Source organism: Lycorma delicatula, chromosome 6 (assembly GCF_047948215.1).
Source record: "Lycorma delicatula isolate Av1 chromosome 6, ASM4794821v1, whole genome shotgun sequence".
NCBI classification, from domain to species: domain Eukaryota; kingdom Metazoa; phylum Arthropoda; class Insecta; order Hemiptera; family Fulgoridae; genus Lycorma; species Lycorma delicatula.
Window position 1 is genome coordinate 74,686,500 of NC_134460.1, and position 15,551 is coordinate 74,702,050.

At 28.5% G+C, this 15,551-nt stretch overlaps 1 protein-coding gene across 4 annotated transcripts in view; it reads left to right on the top strand.

Moving 5' to 3' along the window:
* chm (lysine acetyltransferase chameau) overlaps positions 1-15,551 on the top strand; it is a 497,822-nt gene that overhangs the window by 26,101 nt on the left and 456,170 nt on the right. For 3 of the 4 annotated variants that reach the window (XM_075367908.1, XM_075367909.1, XM_075367910.1), the window contains one exon: positions 3,860-4,046. In XM_075367908.1, coding sequence (XP_075224023.1) covers positions 3,860-4,046 — 187 coding nt within the window. Of the gene's footprint in view, positions 1-3,859; positions 4,047-4,531; positions 5,055-15,551 lie in introns of those variants that run through there. The other variant, XM_075367911.1, reaches the window with a different exon arrangement.

The following is a 15,551-nucleotide window of genomic DNA, read 5'->3' on the forward strand; positions in this document are numbered from 1 at the left end:
CCATCCCTACTACATTCCCCGTCTTCTACCTTCTTCTTCCTTAGATCGGAGAACTTAACCCGCGAACCTTCTAAACCAATTCCAGTTTACATCACTGAACACCAGCCAGTTGATTAAAATATCCGGTGTTAGCCTGTTTGCAGAGATCTCACTTCTGTTGCGTGCCCATCTGGGACAAACAAAAATAGTATGTTCAGCGTTGTCTATCTCTTGGCAGTAATCACACTGCGGTGTAGCCCTTTTTCCAATTTTATATAAGTACTGACCAAAGCAGCCATGACCCGTCAATAATTGTGTGACATAGAAGTCTACGTTGCCCAACTGCAACCTCATCTCTTGACAGTCCCGTAAATCTTAATGTACGCCCTTTGACTTGTAGTTCAATAGGGGGGACCTCAGTCAGTATACACAGTGCATCATATGAGACAGTCCTGTACCCTGCAGCAACCCGTAGCAAAGCAAGCCGATGAACGCTTCTTAGTTTCATTTTGTTCCTCTGGATGTTCATAGTGTCTCCCCATACCGGGGCCGCATATAGTATCGCAGACGTAGTGGCTGCAGTTATCAATCTCCTAATCTCCATCCTTGGTGCGCCGTAAGAGACCCCTCAGAGCCTTGATAGTGGGGGTTACCCTCTTACTTATCATATCGACATGGTTCCCGAATTTTAGGCTTTTGTCCAGTATAACTCTATAAGATATATAGATCTTATAGATATCTATAAGATATTTTGCATTATTGATCTCTATAATTCGTTCTCCTCTAATGTCCAAGTTGATATTCCTTATCCGTCTTCTTCCAGAGAAAATTATACAGCTAGATTTCGTAGGGGATATCTGCAGCAAATTCCTTTCTAGCCACTCATCTATTAGACTTAAAGCCCGATTGGTTTTTTCCTCTATGTTCATGACCTCCTTATCTTCAACTAAAACCGCTAAATCATCAGCATACCCTATCACGAATACCCCATCTGGGTAGTTCAGTCTGAAAACCCCATCGTTAAAGATGTTCCAGAGGATGGGTCCAAGTACGGACCCCTGAGCGACACCTACAAAAATTTAGAATGTAGACTTCCCCTCTTGCGTTTTCACTTCAATATATCTTTGATGAAGGTATTGATTGATTTGGTATATGTATTTGGTATATGTGGTATCTGATTCTGTATATGGGAAACATTACAAATTTTTAGAGTAAAATACTCTTATTATGTTTGAAAAAACCTTAAACAGGGTTATTGAAAAATTTGATTTTAATTTTTTGATTTAGTTATTTACTGAAAATATATTTGTATGGGCTTGTTAGATTTGTGATTCATACTTAATGATGGATATGGTGGTGTTCTAGCTGTATGTGCTCCATGTTGCTGCAGAATATGGGCTGGTGGGAGGGGCAAGATGATGCACTGTCATCTGCAAGATGACATCTATTATAGTGAACCAATAATAAGAAAGGTGTGAAAACGCAATGTGTAGTACAAACATACCAAGAAGTAACAATCATAAATAAGATCTTTTATTTACATGTTTGAAATAACAGAGAGATTTATTTTACAGTATTTTAATTAATGCTTGAGCTGACTCCAAAAGGTTCATATTGTGAGACCTTAAGGAATTTTTATGTACATGTTGTAGATAGATTGTAGTAAAAAAATGAAAAGAGTATTATCTGCAAAAAAATTGTTCATATCTGTTGATTTGTTTACAGTCAATGGCATTGCAAATGTGTCACTTGAATGAGCCATATACTGGGCAAAATGTGTCATTATCTTAAATTTAATTTATGTATGACATTGTGTGCACTAATTATATAGCGCACACAATATAACCTTAACCACAAGTTGCAATATAACCTCAAAATTAGTTGAGGTTATATTGTAATCTCAGTTGTAATATATTATATATATATTGTAAGATAATGCAGAATCAGAAAAGTGCTGACTAAAAAAGCTGAATAAACATGTAATCTTTAATTTAATACCATTAAAAAAAGAATATGGAGTGGTAATGTTGGGTCCATTTTGGGGAATGGTTAGCAGTGTAATTGAGTCAGTGCAACTAATCCCTTAACTTGGAAAATGGTTATTGAGGAAATCTTGAACTATGTTGTGGTGGTACATAATCTGTTGGTAGTTAAACTGTCTTTCTTGGTTATCTGCATCTAGCTATGGAAAGAGAATGTTTTCTATTATTCAAAAACTTGATATTGCTTGGTATTCTTAAAGAAAAAGAACAGGCTGTATCTTTGAAAAGTTAAAGGTACAGCCTCTTTTGTGCTCTTAACCTTTGTTAAGAGCACAAAAAATGTTTGCCTTTGTCTGGCTATCACAATTTATACTCCAGTGATTCACCTAGATTCTTGCTATCCCAAATCCTGCTGTTGTCGGTATTCACCTTACTGCTAATGCTAAGTAAGTATCAACTCATTACCAAAGATTACATTTCTGAGTATTCCTCATTTCCCTGAAGCTGTTATAATATTTCTACAGAATTCATAATAAGACACCTTTCAGTATATTCTTGCACAATGGTTTCTTTATGGTTTCATTTAAATGTTACATAACTCACATCAGTCGTTTGTGGAATATCCTGATTTACAAGAAGCACATTGTATTGATTTATTGTTGTTGAATTTATAGCGACATTATACCATGAAATTTACTCTACGATTTTAATTCATCATTAATGTTAATGTATGTGATGCTGAATGATGCATTACTTATTGCAAACTTTATGTACTAAGTTTTTCTTTTTTTTTAAGAACGGATTGTGTAATGAATTGGTTTTCTAAAAATGGGACTAATTTAGTAGTTTTCAGACTAAAGATTAGTTTGGGACATGGTTAATTGAAATCATATTTTTTAATTTGGAACAAAGGATATCTCACTTTTCTATTAATACCAGTGAGAAATATTATTGTTGTTAGAATATTTGATGAGGTTTCTTTAAGTGTTACCAAAATCTGCAAAAAAGTAAATTACAAGTGCCTAGAAATACATAGTAATTCAAATGAGGAAAGCAAAAAATCATCATTTGATTATTTGGCGTGGAAGAGATTATTTGGCAGTGAAAAAATTGCTGCTGACAAATGGTATGAATCTTTCAGTGTTAAAATTTGTAACTTAGGTATCTTAATGAAAAATTCTTTCACAGGAAATAAACTCAATATTTTTATTAATTTGATCCTCAATATTTATAAAGATGTTTTCTTATGACTGAAAAGATTTTGAAATTATTGACTTCATGAAAAAGACTAATCTTTACTGTGATTGAAACCCAGAACCTTCCAGATAGAAGGTATGCTGCTAGTTCATTTTTTACAAAGATTGGCAGAATTAGAAAATTGGGGAAGAAACTAACCTGTTATTTTAAATACATAATTAAAAACTCATATTCATTAATTCTGATTTCCTTTTTAATAAGGAATATATATATATATATATATATATATATATATAATTTCAATTTATTGATGGCTGATTTAGCAGTAAAGTTGGTTAAAACAAAAAGTGATACAAAATTTTTTTTTAATGAAGTTGTATCTTTCAGATTTTCAATTAACTTTCTAACCATTAGATTTATATTAATTTTTTGTAAGATAACAAGTGTGCAATTTTGTTATCTCTAAACTAGTACATTTGACAGTTTTAAGATAACTTAAAAAGATAATAGAGAACTGATTTTGTTGTATCCTTCCTGAAGTTTCTCTTTCTTTCTCAGACTAAATGTAAATATATATTATAATTATATTTACTAATAAATTAATTATTTAAATTAAATGATATATAAACTGACACAAGTAAACTATTAATTATAGTATTCGGTTATTGTTATGTTGATTGGGTGTTTGTTTATTTTTACAGGAAAGACAAAATTTCTGTTTGGGAGGTAGATGGTAAACGTTATAAGCCTTATTCTCAAAACTTGTGCCTGTTAGCAAAATTCTTTTTAGATCATAAAACGTTGTACTATGATGTTGAACCATTCCTGTTCTATGTGATGACAATCAATGATTCGGAGGGTTGCCACACTGTTGGATATTTTAGTAAGGTAAGCTCACATGATTTTTTGTATGGTGTTTTAATCTTATTTATTTATTATTTTCGTTAACTGATTAGAGATTAATGATAAAATATGTTTTAATTTCAGTCTTTATATAACCTGAATTAAATTTATTTTAAACAAAATTTGGGTTATGTCTTAGCAAGTACAGTAATATATATATATAATTATTAATTGTATGGAACTCAAATTTTGTTTTATTAACTGGAAATTACCTGTGCCTGTTTTTTTAATAAAAATTTCATAAAAGCTAATAGCAGTATTAAAATTGTGATATAGTCTTTATAAAAATTTTCCATCTTAATAAAATTTCTTCTTTCCAATTAGTTTTCATTAGTATTATTGATGATTTGTATTCAGAATAGTCGATGAGTAAATTAGTTTAGTCAGAAGAATTCTTTCACTTTTTATAGAAGTATGATACTGCATTGAAGTTGCATAATCTGCCCTCTTTTATGTAAATTTGATTGTAGGTGATCTAACCTGAGCTACAAGTTATGCCTGAAACTTGCAAACCCATTCCAAGACAACAAGCATCCCATGTCAAGCTAGTGAGAAGTGAAATGGTCTTCTGTTGTGCCATCCTTCATCCTTGAGTCAAATGTACCTGCTCAGTGGGTTGCATTCGGGTGTAATCCTGCATGGGGATCATCCACGAACAGGATTTCACCCAAATGCAGGAGGATTCAGCTACTCAAGTGTCACTTTCACTATATCCATCACAGGAGGTTAGAAGTACATTCTAATGTCTATTCAAGAGACTTCATCAGAAGTTTTCTATTTTTATGGCTATGATAATGCTAAATACATGAAATGCACTCCAGTACTTTATATGTGATATAGCCATTATAGAAATCACACAGATAGTGCAAAGAAGCAAATTAATGTACCTCTGTCATTGAGAAACAATTCATTTTATTTATATTACTTTTACAGGAATAAGTAGAAATAAATATTGAGAAATGTGTCTTCTTAAATAAATAAAAAATAAAATTATAATCTCCTGCAACCCCTTTATTCTATGTTCTTTTAGTTTGCTTATGTTACTTAATGTTATTATTACCATACAAAATTTGATGATAATATCAACAAAGTTCAACATGTTAATGCTTATTGTAAGTTGCCTCACAATAACTGTTCCTAAATATGTGTAGGTAACCCACTGGGTTGGTCTAGTGATGAATGCGTCTTCCCAAATCGGCTGATTTGGAAGTCGAGAGTTCCAGCGTTCAAGTCCTAGTAAAGTCAGTTATTTTTACATGGATTTGAATACTAGAGCATGGATACCGCTGTTCTTTGGTGGTTGGGTTTCAATTAACCACGTATCTCAGGAATGGTCGAACTGAGACTGTACTATACTTCATTTACACTCATACATATCATCCTCATTCATCCTCTGAAGTATTATCTGAAAGGTAATTACTGGAGGCTAAACAGGAAAAAGAAAGAAATGCGTGTAGGTGTTCTTAAATATGTTCTTTTATTTTCATAGATATCTTTTTGTAGTTTCATAGCTTTTTGTTACTGAATAATTTTTTTAAATTAATTCTTTGCAAATTACAGAGATTTCATAATTATGTTTTAGCATTATTTAATTTACATATATGCAGTAGGTCAGATAAAATCTATGTGAATTATTTTTATTATTCATAGTACATGAAATATGCACTTCTCTGCCAAACACATTTTATCTACTGGTATGTTCTGTTTAAATGGGAGTGCTATTTATATATAACAATATTGAATAAAATAATTGTTTTCATAATTAAGTGAAATAATTTTTTTTGAAGTTTGAATTTTTATTGATAAGTGATATTATTAGATTTACAATAATGGTAAAGTAAAACTTGATATTTCGTAAAGTAGTTATCCCCAAAAAGTTAAGCGTTACTAATTGATAAGTTTGTAATGAAAAATTTGTCTTTAATACAAATAGTCTTTAAGAGATATATTCACATTAGCTATTTCTTTAGTGAAGTGAGTAAATTGTATTTGAATTATAGTAAATTTTAGGTTAATGCTATTTAGCAGACCATTTTGTTTAATTGTATTCCTACAGTCTGGCTATTTTTAGTGATTAATTTTCCTTTTTCAAATAATCAGAAAATTTATATCAATAAAAATTTTTATAATTAGTAGATCTTATTTAGTCTTTTTAATTGGTCTCAAAATTCAAAATAATAAGGTTTTTAAGTTGGGTTTGTTTGTTGAGTAATAGCAGTTAGAGGTGTTTATCAAATATGTTACTTAAATTCTTACAAGCAACACTGAATTTTCAGCTTGAATATGGTTCAGTAGTTTATTTTTAATCAGAGATGTGGGTCTGAGGATTCCATCTAGTTTTTTGGAACTTGTGATTTTCTGTTTAGCTACATGTAAGAATTTTAGTGAAGAGAGTAGAACCATGTCTTTGTCAACAGCAGTTGAATAAAGAACGAAACACAGTATGATCTTGTTTATAGGAAATGAATCCATGACTATTTTGCTGAACTTGATAACTTCTGAGGATGTTTAAACACATTTACTTTTTATGCTTGTTCTTGGAATTACCTAATATTTATTCTGTACATTGGGGCAGTTGTCTTAAATAGAGCTTCAGGTGCTAAGTTTTCACCATGAGGTAACTTAAAGAAAACTAAATTCTTGATATCACCAAAAGTTTTAAACTTTTCTTCTCTAGACAGATGATTTTTTTCTTTGCTAGGTATGATGATTCTAAACATAGTGGTACAATTTGACGTGCTTTTATGGTTAGTTATATTACTTTCAAGTTCAATTTGCTTCACTGAACCATTTACTTCTGGTTTTATTCTATGTTTATGACCATAAATCATATTGTGGGTAGATGGATGACATAGTGTTCAATCTTAATATAATTTAGATAATTTATTTGTTGTAATTATTGGATGTGACTGTACTCTTACATCCAATGTCACTTATTTGTTATACTTCAAATAACTTTAGACATAAGCATATCTGTTTCTGCCATACATATGTCACTTTCTGCCAAGTTCTTAGCTGCACTGGAATTCTAGGTAATGAACTGTCTATATACCCATTTCAGTACTTTGCTCTCGATCAATCTTAATGAATATGCAATTATTTATCATTTTTTATTGTAAATGCTTTGTGAAATTTTTGGTTATAGACCAAAAATTTCTGGTTATAGACCGTGTGCCAGAGTGAATGGTTGGTTGTTGTTGACTATAAGCTTTGTCATAATAAAAATACTGTTTTGTCATAACTGTTCTGCCAGTTGTATTGAAGAAGTTGTCATTTACTTTTTGCCCTTGGGGATAACTTTATTTTGTTGCATGATTTGTAAGATGTCTGATGATATACCATTGTTTGCTCTAGTTAGTTGTCATATAACAATTTGTCACATTCTCTTAGAATGTGTAAATTATACATTAAAGTAATAAAAATTCTATCATCCAAACTTACCAGTATTCTGTTTGTTGTTGTAGTTGAAGTAAACAAATTTCTTAGATTTTAGGAAGCTGTTACTTTTCAGAATTTTACTTCATTTTTACCATTTTTACTTCAGTTCAGGGAGTAACTGCTGACATTCAAGCTAGAATTCTTTTTGCTGTCTCTATGTATATACATTGTTACTTATTTATTTTAAATATAATCTTGCTTTTAAAACAGTTTTGTAACTTTTTCTTAAAGCTTTAGAATCAGCTTGGACAACTTTTATTGAATGACTTTGTTTTTGTCAGTCATATACTTTCTTCTTTCTTGGCCTCTAAGGTAAAATGATATAGTACTCCATTTACATGAAAACAATTTTTAAGGCTAAATTCATGATTTTATTTGTTATTTCTATATAAACAAAAATGGATTAATATTTTTTGAGAAATATTGTTGAAAAATTATCCTAAAAAAATACTTTTTATGTTTTTTGTAAAAGAAATTACAAATACTGTAGAAAGAAAAAAAAAATTAGTGGGTGTTGCTTTACTTGGTGAAAATCAATAATCAAAAAGTGAAAAATGAAAACAAAATATATATTTTTTATTTTCAATGGAATTATTTAAACATGACAGCTGTTTCAATAAACAGTACCTTCTTCAGGTAGATATAGAATACACAAATATATAATATAGCTAGCCTTCTATTTGAAGAAGTATTATGTATCAAAATAGCTGTCATTTTTAAATAATTCTAGTGAAAATCAAAATCATATTTTGTTTTCATTTTTCAATTTTTAAAAAAAGTGTTGCTATATATTTTGTTATGCATTTATGTAATATAGAATAAATCTCTGTACAATAATCAACAGCAATTTTAGCAATGGAGTAAATAAGTTCTATTTTAAATAAAAACAATACAGAAAAATTATGCTGAATACTTGTTTGGCTGTGTGCAGTAATCAGTCTTTTCTTGATTTAAATGTGCATAATTTTGCTACCGGGAGTTATAATGGTAGATAGTATTAGTAGTCTGTATTTGACAATAACTCATGATGAGATAGTATTTTTAATCCATTTATGGGAATGTTTGATAAGATAATGTTACCAATGTTTGATAAGATAATGTTACCGTACTGTTTTGGTTTCTACTGATAAGTTAATTTTCAGTATAAAATTAAATGAGCATAAGATTAATTTAACAAATACAGTAGCATGCAAATTAATCCGAAAACAGGGGATTTATTGTTTATTTTTGTATTCTGGCTACATTGCTTGACCATTTTTTAAGTTGTTTGTATAATGTGAAGTTATTGTTCTTTGGTTGTCTGGCAATTTTCATGTTATAAATAGTGTTTTGTGACAGTTTATTTCATTTTTATTATAAAATCATATTTTTGTATTTTTTATTCTTGTCTTGAATATATAATAGTGGACTTAACTCCAAGAAAGTGTTTGAAAATTGTTTCTCTTTCTGTGCATATCAGTACAACACAGTGACAAATAGCTTCTGAATATGGTGTTGGATTAGGAACAGTGAATGTTATTTTTTTTAAATTTGAAGAAACTGGTTCATTTTCACCTCAAAGGAAAGGAAAATGTGGCTGTAGAAAACCCCTACTCTTATACAGGATCAATTATTAATGAGAATAAGTAAACTTCATCCAGAATTATTTGCTGTGAACTTAAATCGAGAATTAGCAGCCAGTAGAACAGATTTATATGTGACATCTCTTAAAATGCTGACTTCTTGCAGCCAGATGGAAAGCTTGTCGGCAAGCTAAAAAGCAGCTTTTAACACCAGCAATGTGCAAAAAAGGCTCTTGTGGGCCAAAGCTCATATGCTAACTGGATCAAAGAAGAGTGGAAAAATGTTATGTTTTGCAATTAGTCACATTTTTATGTTCAGAGACATGTGTTCTCCACATTAAAAAAGCATCAAATGAAAATACATCACCGGCTCATATCCAACAATCAGTTAAACATCCCAAAAAAATGTTTTGTATTATTTCACATTTGAAGGCACTTATTCATTACTTCCAGTAGATTATGTTGAAAAGTGATGGAATATCAAGGTTCTGATGGAAAGGGTTATGATTTGAAAGCATTCCAACAAGATTTTGTGGTATACCATACTGCCCAAAATATGAAAATATTTTCAAAGAACGAAACAGGAGGGTGCTCCCGTGACCAGATGACTCCCCATACTTAAACCCAATTGAAAATTTTTAGCCAGTAGTCAAAAAACGACAAAAATTGATTGTATCACAAAAATTGATCTCATTAGTTTCATGATGAGGAAATGAAATAAATATGTAGTATACTTGTTGAATTGATGCCAAGTCATGTACGTGAAGTAATTGAGGATAAAGGAGTAGATATTACTTAATAAATATTCAGAAATTGTACAGGTATGATTTTTTTCTAAATAAAGATACTTTTATAAATAACATTTGTATTCAGATTAATTTGCACACTAATGTGTGCATTGGTGATTTTTACTGTAATTAAGAAATTTTATATTTTTCAAACATTTTTAATAATAGATTATTAACAACAATATCATATCATTTTACATCCTTGGAATACACAGATATTAATTTTATTATGATTATTGTAATGGTATGCAAACTATTAAGAATATCATCTATAATTTCTCAATTAAAAGATCCCTGTTAGATGTGTATTCAGTTTATAAATATATATTTAGGCAAATGTGGAAGATGATAATTTACAGTAACATTAGAACAGGAAAGAAATGATCATGAACACATTTTGTATGATACAAGTTCAACAACTGGTACTGGAATATTAAATACACATAGTAGTGTATGGCGAACACTATGAAGGTCTTAAATGAAATTCTGTTCCAGACATCATCATGTTTGTAAAGCATCTTCAGAAAGTTGATTGTAGTAAGCGACTGAATTACTTGGCATTGGTTAAATAAATAATGTTTAGCTTGAAAAAAACTATATGTAGCAACGTTTAATATGATGGTATGACCAATTTTAATGTAGACACATTTTAAGAATGATAACATTCCATGTGTAACTGTGAAACTTATCTTCTGCCTTATTTTTCAATTAATATTCTGGTGGGATATAAGGCAGTGCTCTTGTCAGATCCATATATTTTCAATGAAAGACTCACAGGTTATTTCTTACAGTTATAACTTTCTTCAGAATGAAATATTACATCGAGAACATTCCGCAAATGATCCGAACGTGTGGTTTTCCTACATTGTAGAGCAGCTCATTTTTATCACCCTGTTATTCATCATCTGAATAGATCATTTTCTTAAAGATGAGTTAGCTGAGGTAGATCGCACATTTGGTCAGTCTGATCACCTGATAAGAATCCTTGTTTAAATTTCTTATTAAGGGTACATATCAACAAGCGTCCATAAATGCCATATATCCATAAGAATTAGAGTTTGTAATGAACTTTCACAATGAAACATGTTTGCCAACAAAGACATCAAGGAAAACTTAAATGTTGGAGAATGCTTTCTGAACTATAACTTCCTGAGCTTAAATCCACATTCAGGCTTTTGGTGAACAAGTTGAACAGTGAATTTAAAAATGTTATTTTCTGAAGTTTAATTTATGTTGTTAGTTCCGTGAAATTATTTTGATATAAACATCAGGAATTGATTTTTACAAGTATTGAATTCAGTATAATTTTTTGTGTGTGTGTGTATTGAAATGCATCTTTTATTTACTCTTGAGGGGATTTTACAGTTGATACTTTTATATAAATTTGTTCAAAATTTATGGCAACATTTAAAAAAAATTTCTACAATTTTTGTAATTTTTTCACAAAAATGTGAAAAATTATATTTTTTGAGCTATTTTGTTTTTTTTTAATATTTCACAGAGATTGAGTATTCAATGCATGATGTTGAGACAATTTTTTTCAAATTCTTTAACCAAAATTAAACCTGAAATTATAAATTATGTTCATGAAAGTAAAATACCACCACATTGTTTTACCTAGCAATAAAGGGAGGAAATGTGTGATGGGATGTACTTGAAAACAAAGCATATGTGAACACATGTTTGTATTAATTTTTCATTTTATTCAGAGGAATTTAAAAATTTGTGGATAGATCAATCTGTTCTGAGAATTTGGCACAAGTGTCAGCGTACTTCTTTATTTCTGTCCTTATTTACGTATATATCCTGACTTTTTCATCCAACAATTTTGAATAATATATTTTCAACAGTGTACAGCTATGCTTTTTTCAAATATCTGCGAGTTATAAAGAAAAAACTACAAAAAAGACATCGTGTTCTGAAAAGTATCAAAAAGTTAAAATCATTGGTTTCACCAATACTATAAAATGAAGTATGTTATACATTCCATTTTGTCTTTATTTTAAAGTAAACAAATTTTTATTGTAATTTGATTAGAAATTGTATTCTGTAATTTTGTTTGATTATTATTAATCTTCTTTCTTGAAAATACAAGATTATTATATACATTTATGAACTTCTAATGTCATTTTACAATAAACTTCTTTGCTTTCTCTTATGAATTTAATTTTTTGTTCTACTTATAATTTATAAAAAAGTAGCTCAGACATTTTTTTTATGATTAATTAACTCTATAAACTTGAAGCTTGTAGATATATGAAATTGAAATTTTGTATCTATGAAAATCTGCCGTGCCTGACCGGGCGTTATATCTGGATCCTCCTGTTAATTTCTTATTTTATTTTATTTTTCTTAATCTCATCCTTAGAATTTATTGTAATGAACGATGCATAAACTGTAGAAATAAATACAGTACTGAACATCTTGAATTCATTAAAATCAACCAATAATTGGTAAAAATTAAAACATTTAAAAAGATTTAATTAATTAAATAAAATTTTCAAATATGCTTTTGTAATAATCTTTTTTTTTTGAAATTCTTTAAAAATTAATATAGTACAACATAATTTTATGAATATAACTCCTAGTTAAAGTCAACATTTTGCGAACTTAAATTTTTAAATGACATTCAAAACTACAAAAACTAAAATTTATCTTTGTAATTGTGCCAAAACATTTTACAAATAGTTATAAATAACTGTAATTTTTTGGATAAATTATGGCCTGGGTATGGCTATTGAAAAAAATAATGTTGAAACAGTGAAAAGGAATGTGAAACACTGAACAGGAGTGTTTATGTTACAGATGTAACATTTTCTTTAATGTACGTTTATTGCTATTTCTTTTTGTTTCTTTAAAATAAAATATGTTTTAATTAATCTGTGTTGCAGCAGTCTTTTGTTGATAATTACCTTTCTGGATAGTCTTTTAAAATGTTGTATATCTTGATAGTTTGGTCACCATATCATATAAATTAATGGGTGTTCGTGTTTTTTGTTTAAATTGTTTACATTTTTATTGAAAGAATTCTTTGTTATTTTGTCTAATTTTTATTTTATTCCTTCAGTTGTTCCTTAATTTAAATATTACTAAAACGCAGATAATAATTTTCTGATTGAACTTCGATGAATGAGAAAAGAGTAGATGTACTTTGTTTTGTGTAATGTTCATTGCAATGACTTTTATGGACTATTGTTTATTACTTTATATTAATTAAATTTACTACAATTTTCTGAATAAAATGCTACCAAAACCATCATTACAAAACAAAAAATTAATTTTTGTAATTTTTAATTATAGTTTAAAAAGTTGAATTTTTCTTCAGCCCTATTTAAATACAAATCTCAAAAGTAGTCATATTTAAAAAGGATTAATAAAATAATAGTCACTTAAGTGTAATCAGAAAGTTATTTTTATTTTAAAAATAACTATTATTACATTATGTATATTTCATGTACATACCACATAATAATAAATAAAATAAATACAGTTGTCCTCTGACAATCTGAGTTTTCAAATTTAAAAAAAAAAATTGAATAACTTATAATTAAAAAATTGCATATGTTGTAGCGAAGAACATCATTCTGTAAATAGAAAGAAAGACAATTAGTTGACTTATTTATATTAGTTTGAAAAAGTAATCTAAATATTATTTTTATTAACTACTGTAATCAATTTCAATATTTTTTTATTATAATAAATTCTGATTAAATTATAAATATTCATAATTAAGTACAGTGTAAATATTAAATAGACTTTTAAGTAATCTTTATTAATTCTTATTTCTTACATTACCTTTTGTTGGAATTCTGTTTAATATGACTTTTTTTATTTTTGATATGTTTAAATCTCATTCTCAGATTATCACTTAGATTGTAAAAATACTGTAAAATTATAGCCACAGATTTATGATTAATTAATTTATTATTAACTAATATCATAGTTGGCTGTACAACATAAAGTTATTGTCAAGAATTTTATTTAAACTCAAATAACAATGAATCTTCAAAGAGCTTTGTAGTGTTTACTGTAAAAAATATGTATATACATACTTTAAATTTTTTTTATTATTTAGAAATAATGTTATACTGAATAATGATCCATTGGAAAAAGTAAAAAAACTTCTTTCATAAGTAAACCAACAGGAAACCCAGAAACTATATATATATATATATATATATATATATATATATATATATATATATATATACTAGTCATTTTCTAATGCACAGATTGACTTTAAAGTATAAATTTCATGATTTAGAAAAACATTGTAAACAACCCTGTTCTAGATCAGTGTTTCTTAACACAATTTATACTGTGGACCAATAAAAATTTTAAGCTTGTATTGCAGACCATACAAAAAGTTGCAGATAAAATTGAAGAAAGTGCAGGTTTTTTTTTAATAATTCCTCTGAATTATTAAATTAGACTTCACTAATTACCTAAAACGTTCAGACAGTACTATAAAACAGGTATATTTTTCAGTAAAGATCGTGTACAAGATGTTTTAGTAGAGGGAGAGGAGAGAAAATTTTTCAAAAGTTATCCCAAGCAATAGTTTCTGGAGAAACCTTAGCTCTAATTTTCTTTTAGATTCAGCCTTGTCATTGAAGACTGTTGTTCTTTGTGCAAAGTTTTAGAAAAATTGGTTAGTTAGTTGCCATATTTGACCAAGATAAATTAGGAAATAAACAGAAGACAATTTGAATAAAACCATTTAATAAAAACATACAAAATTGAAACTTTGAATACTTTTTTTTATTTTTAAGGAAGATTATTAAACTTATTACATTGCAAACCTAATGCGATTGTTCTTTATGTTTTTCATTTATTAGTTTGTCAATTCTTGGAATTATGTTAGTGACTGCCATATGCAAAGCTGAATTTATATTCATTCAAACGATTTTCTGTTTTGTTTTGATGCTAGTCATTGTCAAAAATGTTGATTCACATTATTTTTGGAAATGGCAGCAATACTGCTATGGCTTTTTTATGGAATTCTGGATATTCACTTGAGTTATACTTAGCGACTTAAATCACACTTGTAATCTTGCATCGCAACTTAATTCTATTAATTTTTCTTGTTCCAAATCAGTAACACTGTTTTCTTGTTGCTCAACAAACAGATTTAAAATCCAGATATTTCCTCTCCGTATTTCTTACTTTTTTGGACATTGATCAATTGCAGAACTAAATACTGTTATATATTTGACAAATAGTTTTTCAGTAGTTCATCAATAGTTTTTATCAATTGTTAATTTTTATATTAGCTTCATTAATATATTATGAAAATGAATGAAGCATATCATAGTTGTTTTCCTTTACGTGTTTGTAAAATAACTAATTTTTTTTTGAACGCTTCTATTTTATTCCATAAGTCAAAAGTGGCAGCATTATTTCCTTGCAATGTTAAATTTAAGTCGTTTATTAATGAAAAGATATCGGATAAGTAAGCCAGTTTTGCAATTCAATTGTGTTCGAGGAAACTTTTCTTAGTTCTGAATTTCTTGTTTCAAGAAATTTTTCTACTTCTTTTCTTAATTCATAAAGTCTTGTTAATATTCTTCCCTGTGACAACCATCTTATTTCAATGTGAATTAATAAATGTTCTTGTTCAGATCCCATTTCATTGCATAATGTTGAAAATAGTTTGGAATTCAGTGTATTGCTTTTGATATATATAGTTTATTATTTTTGTC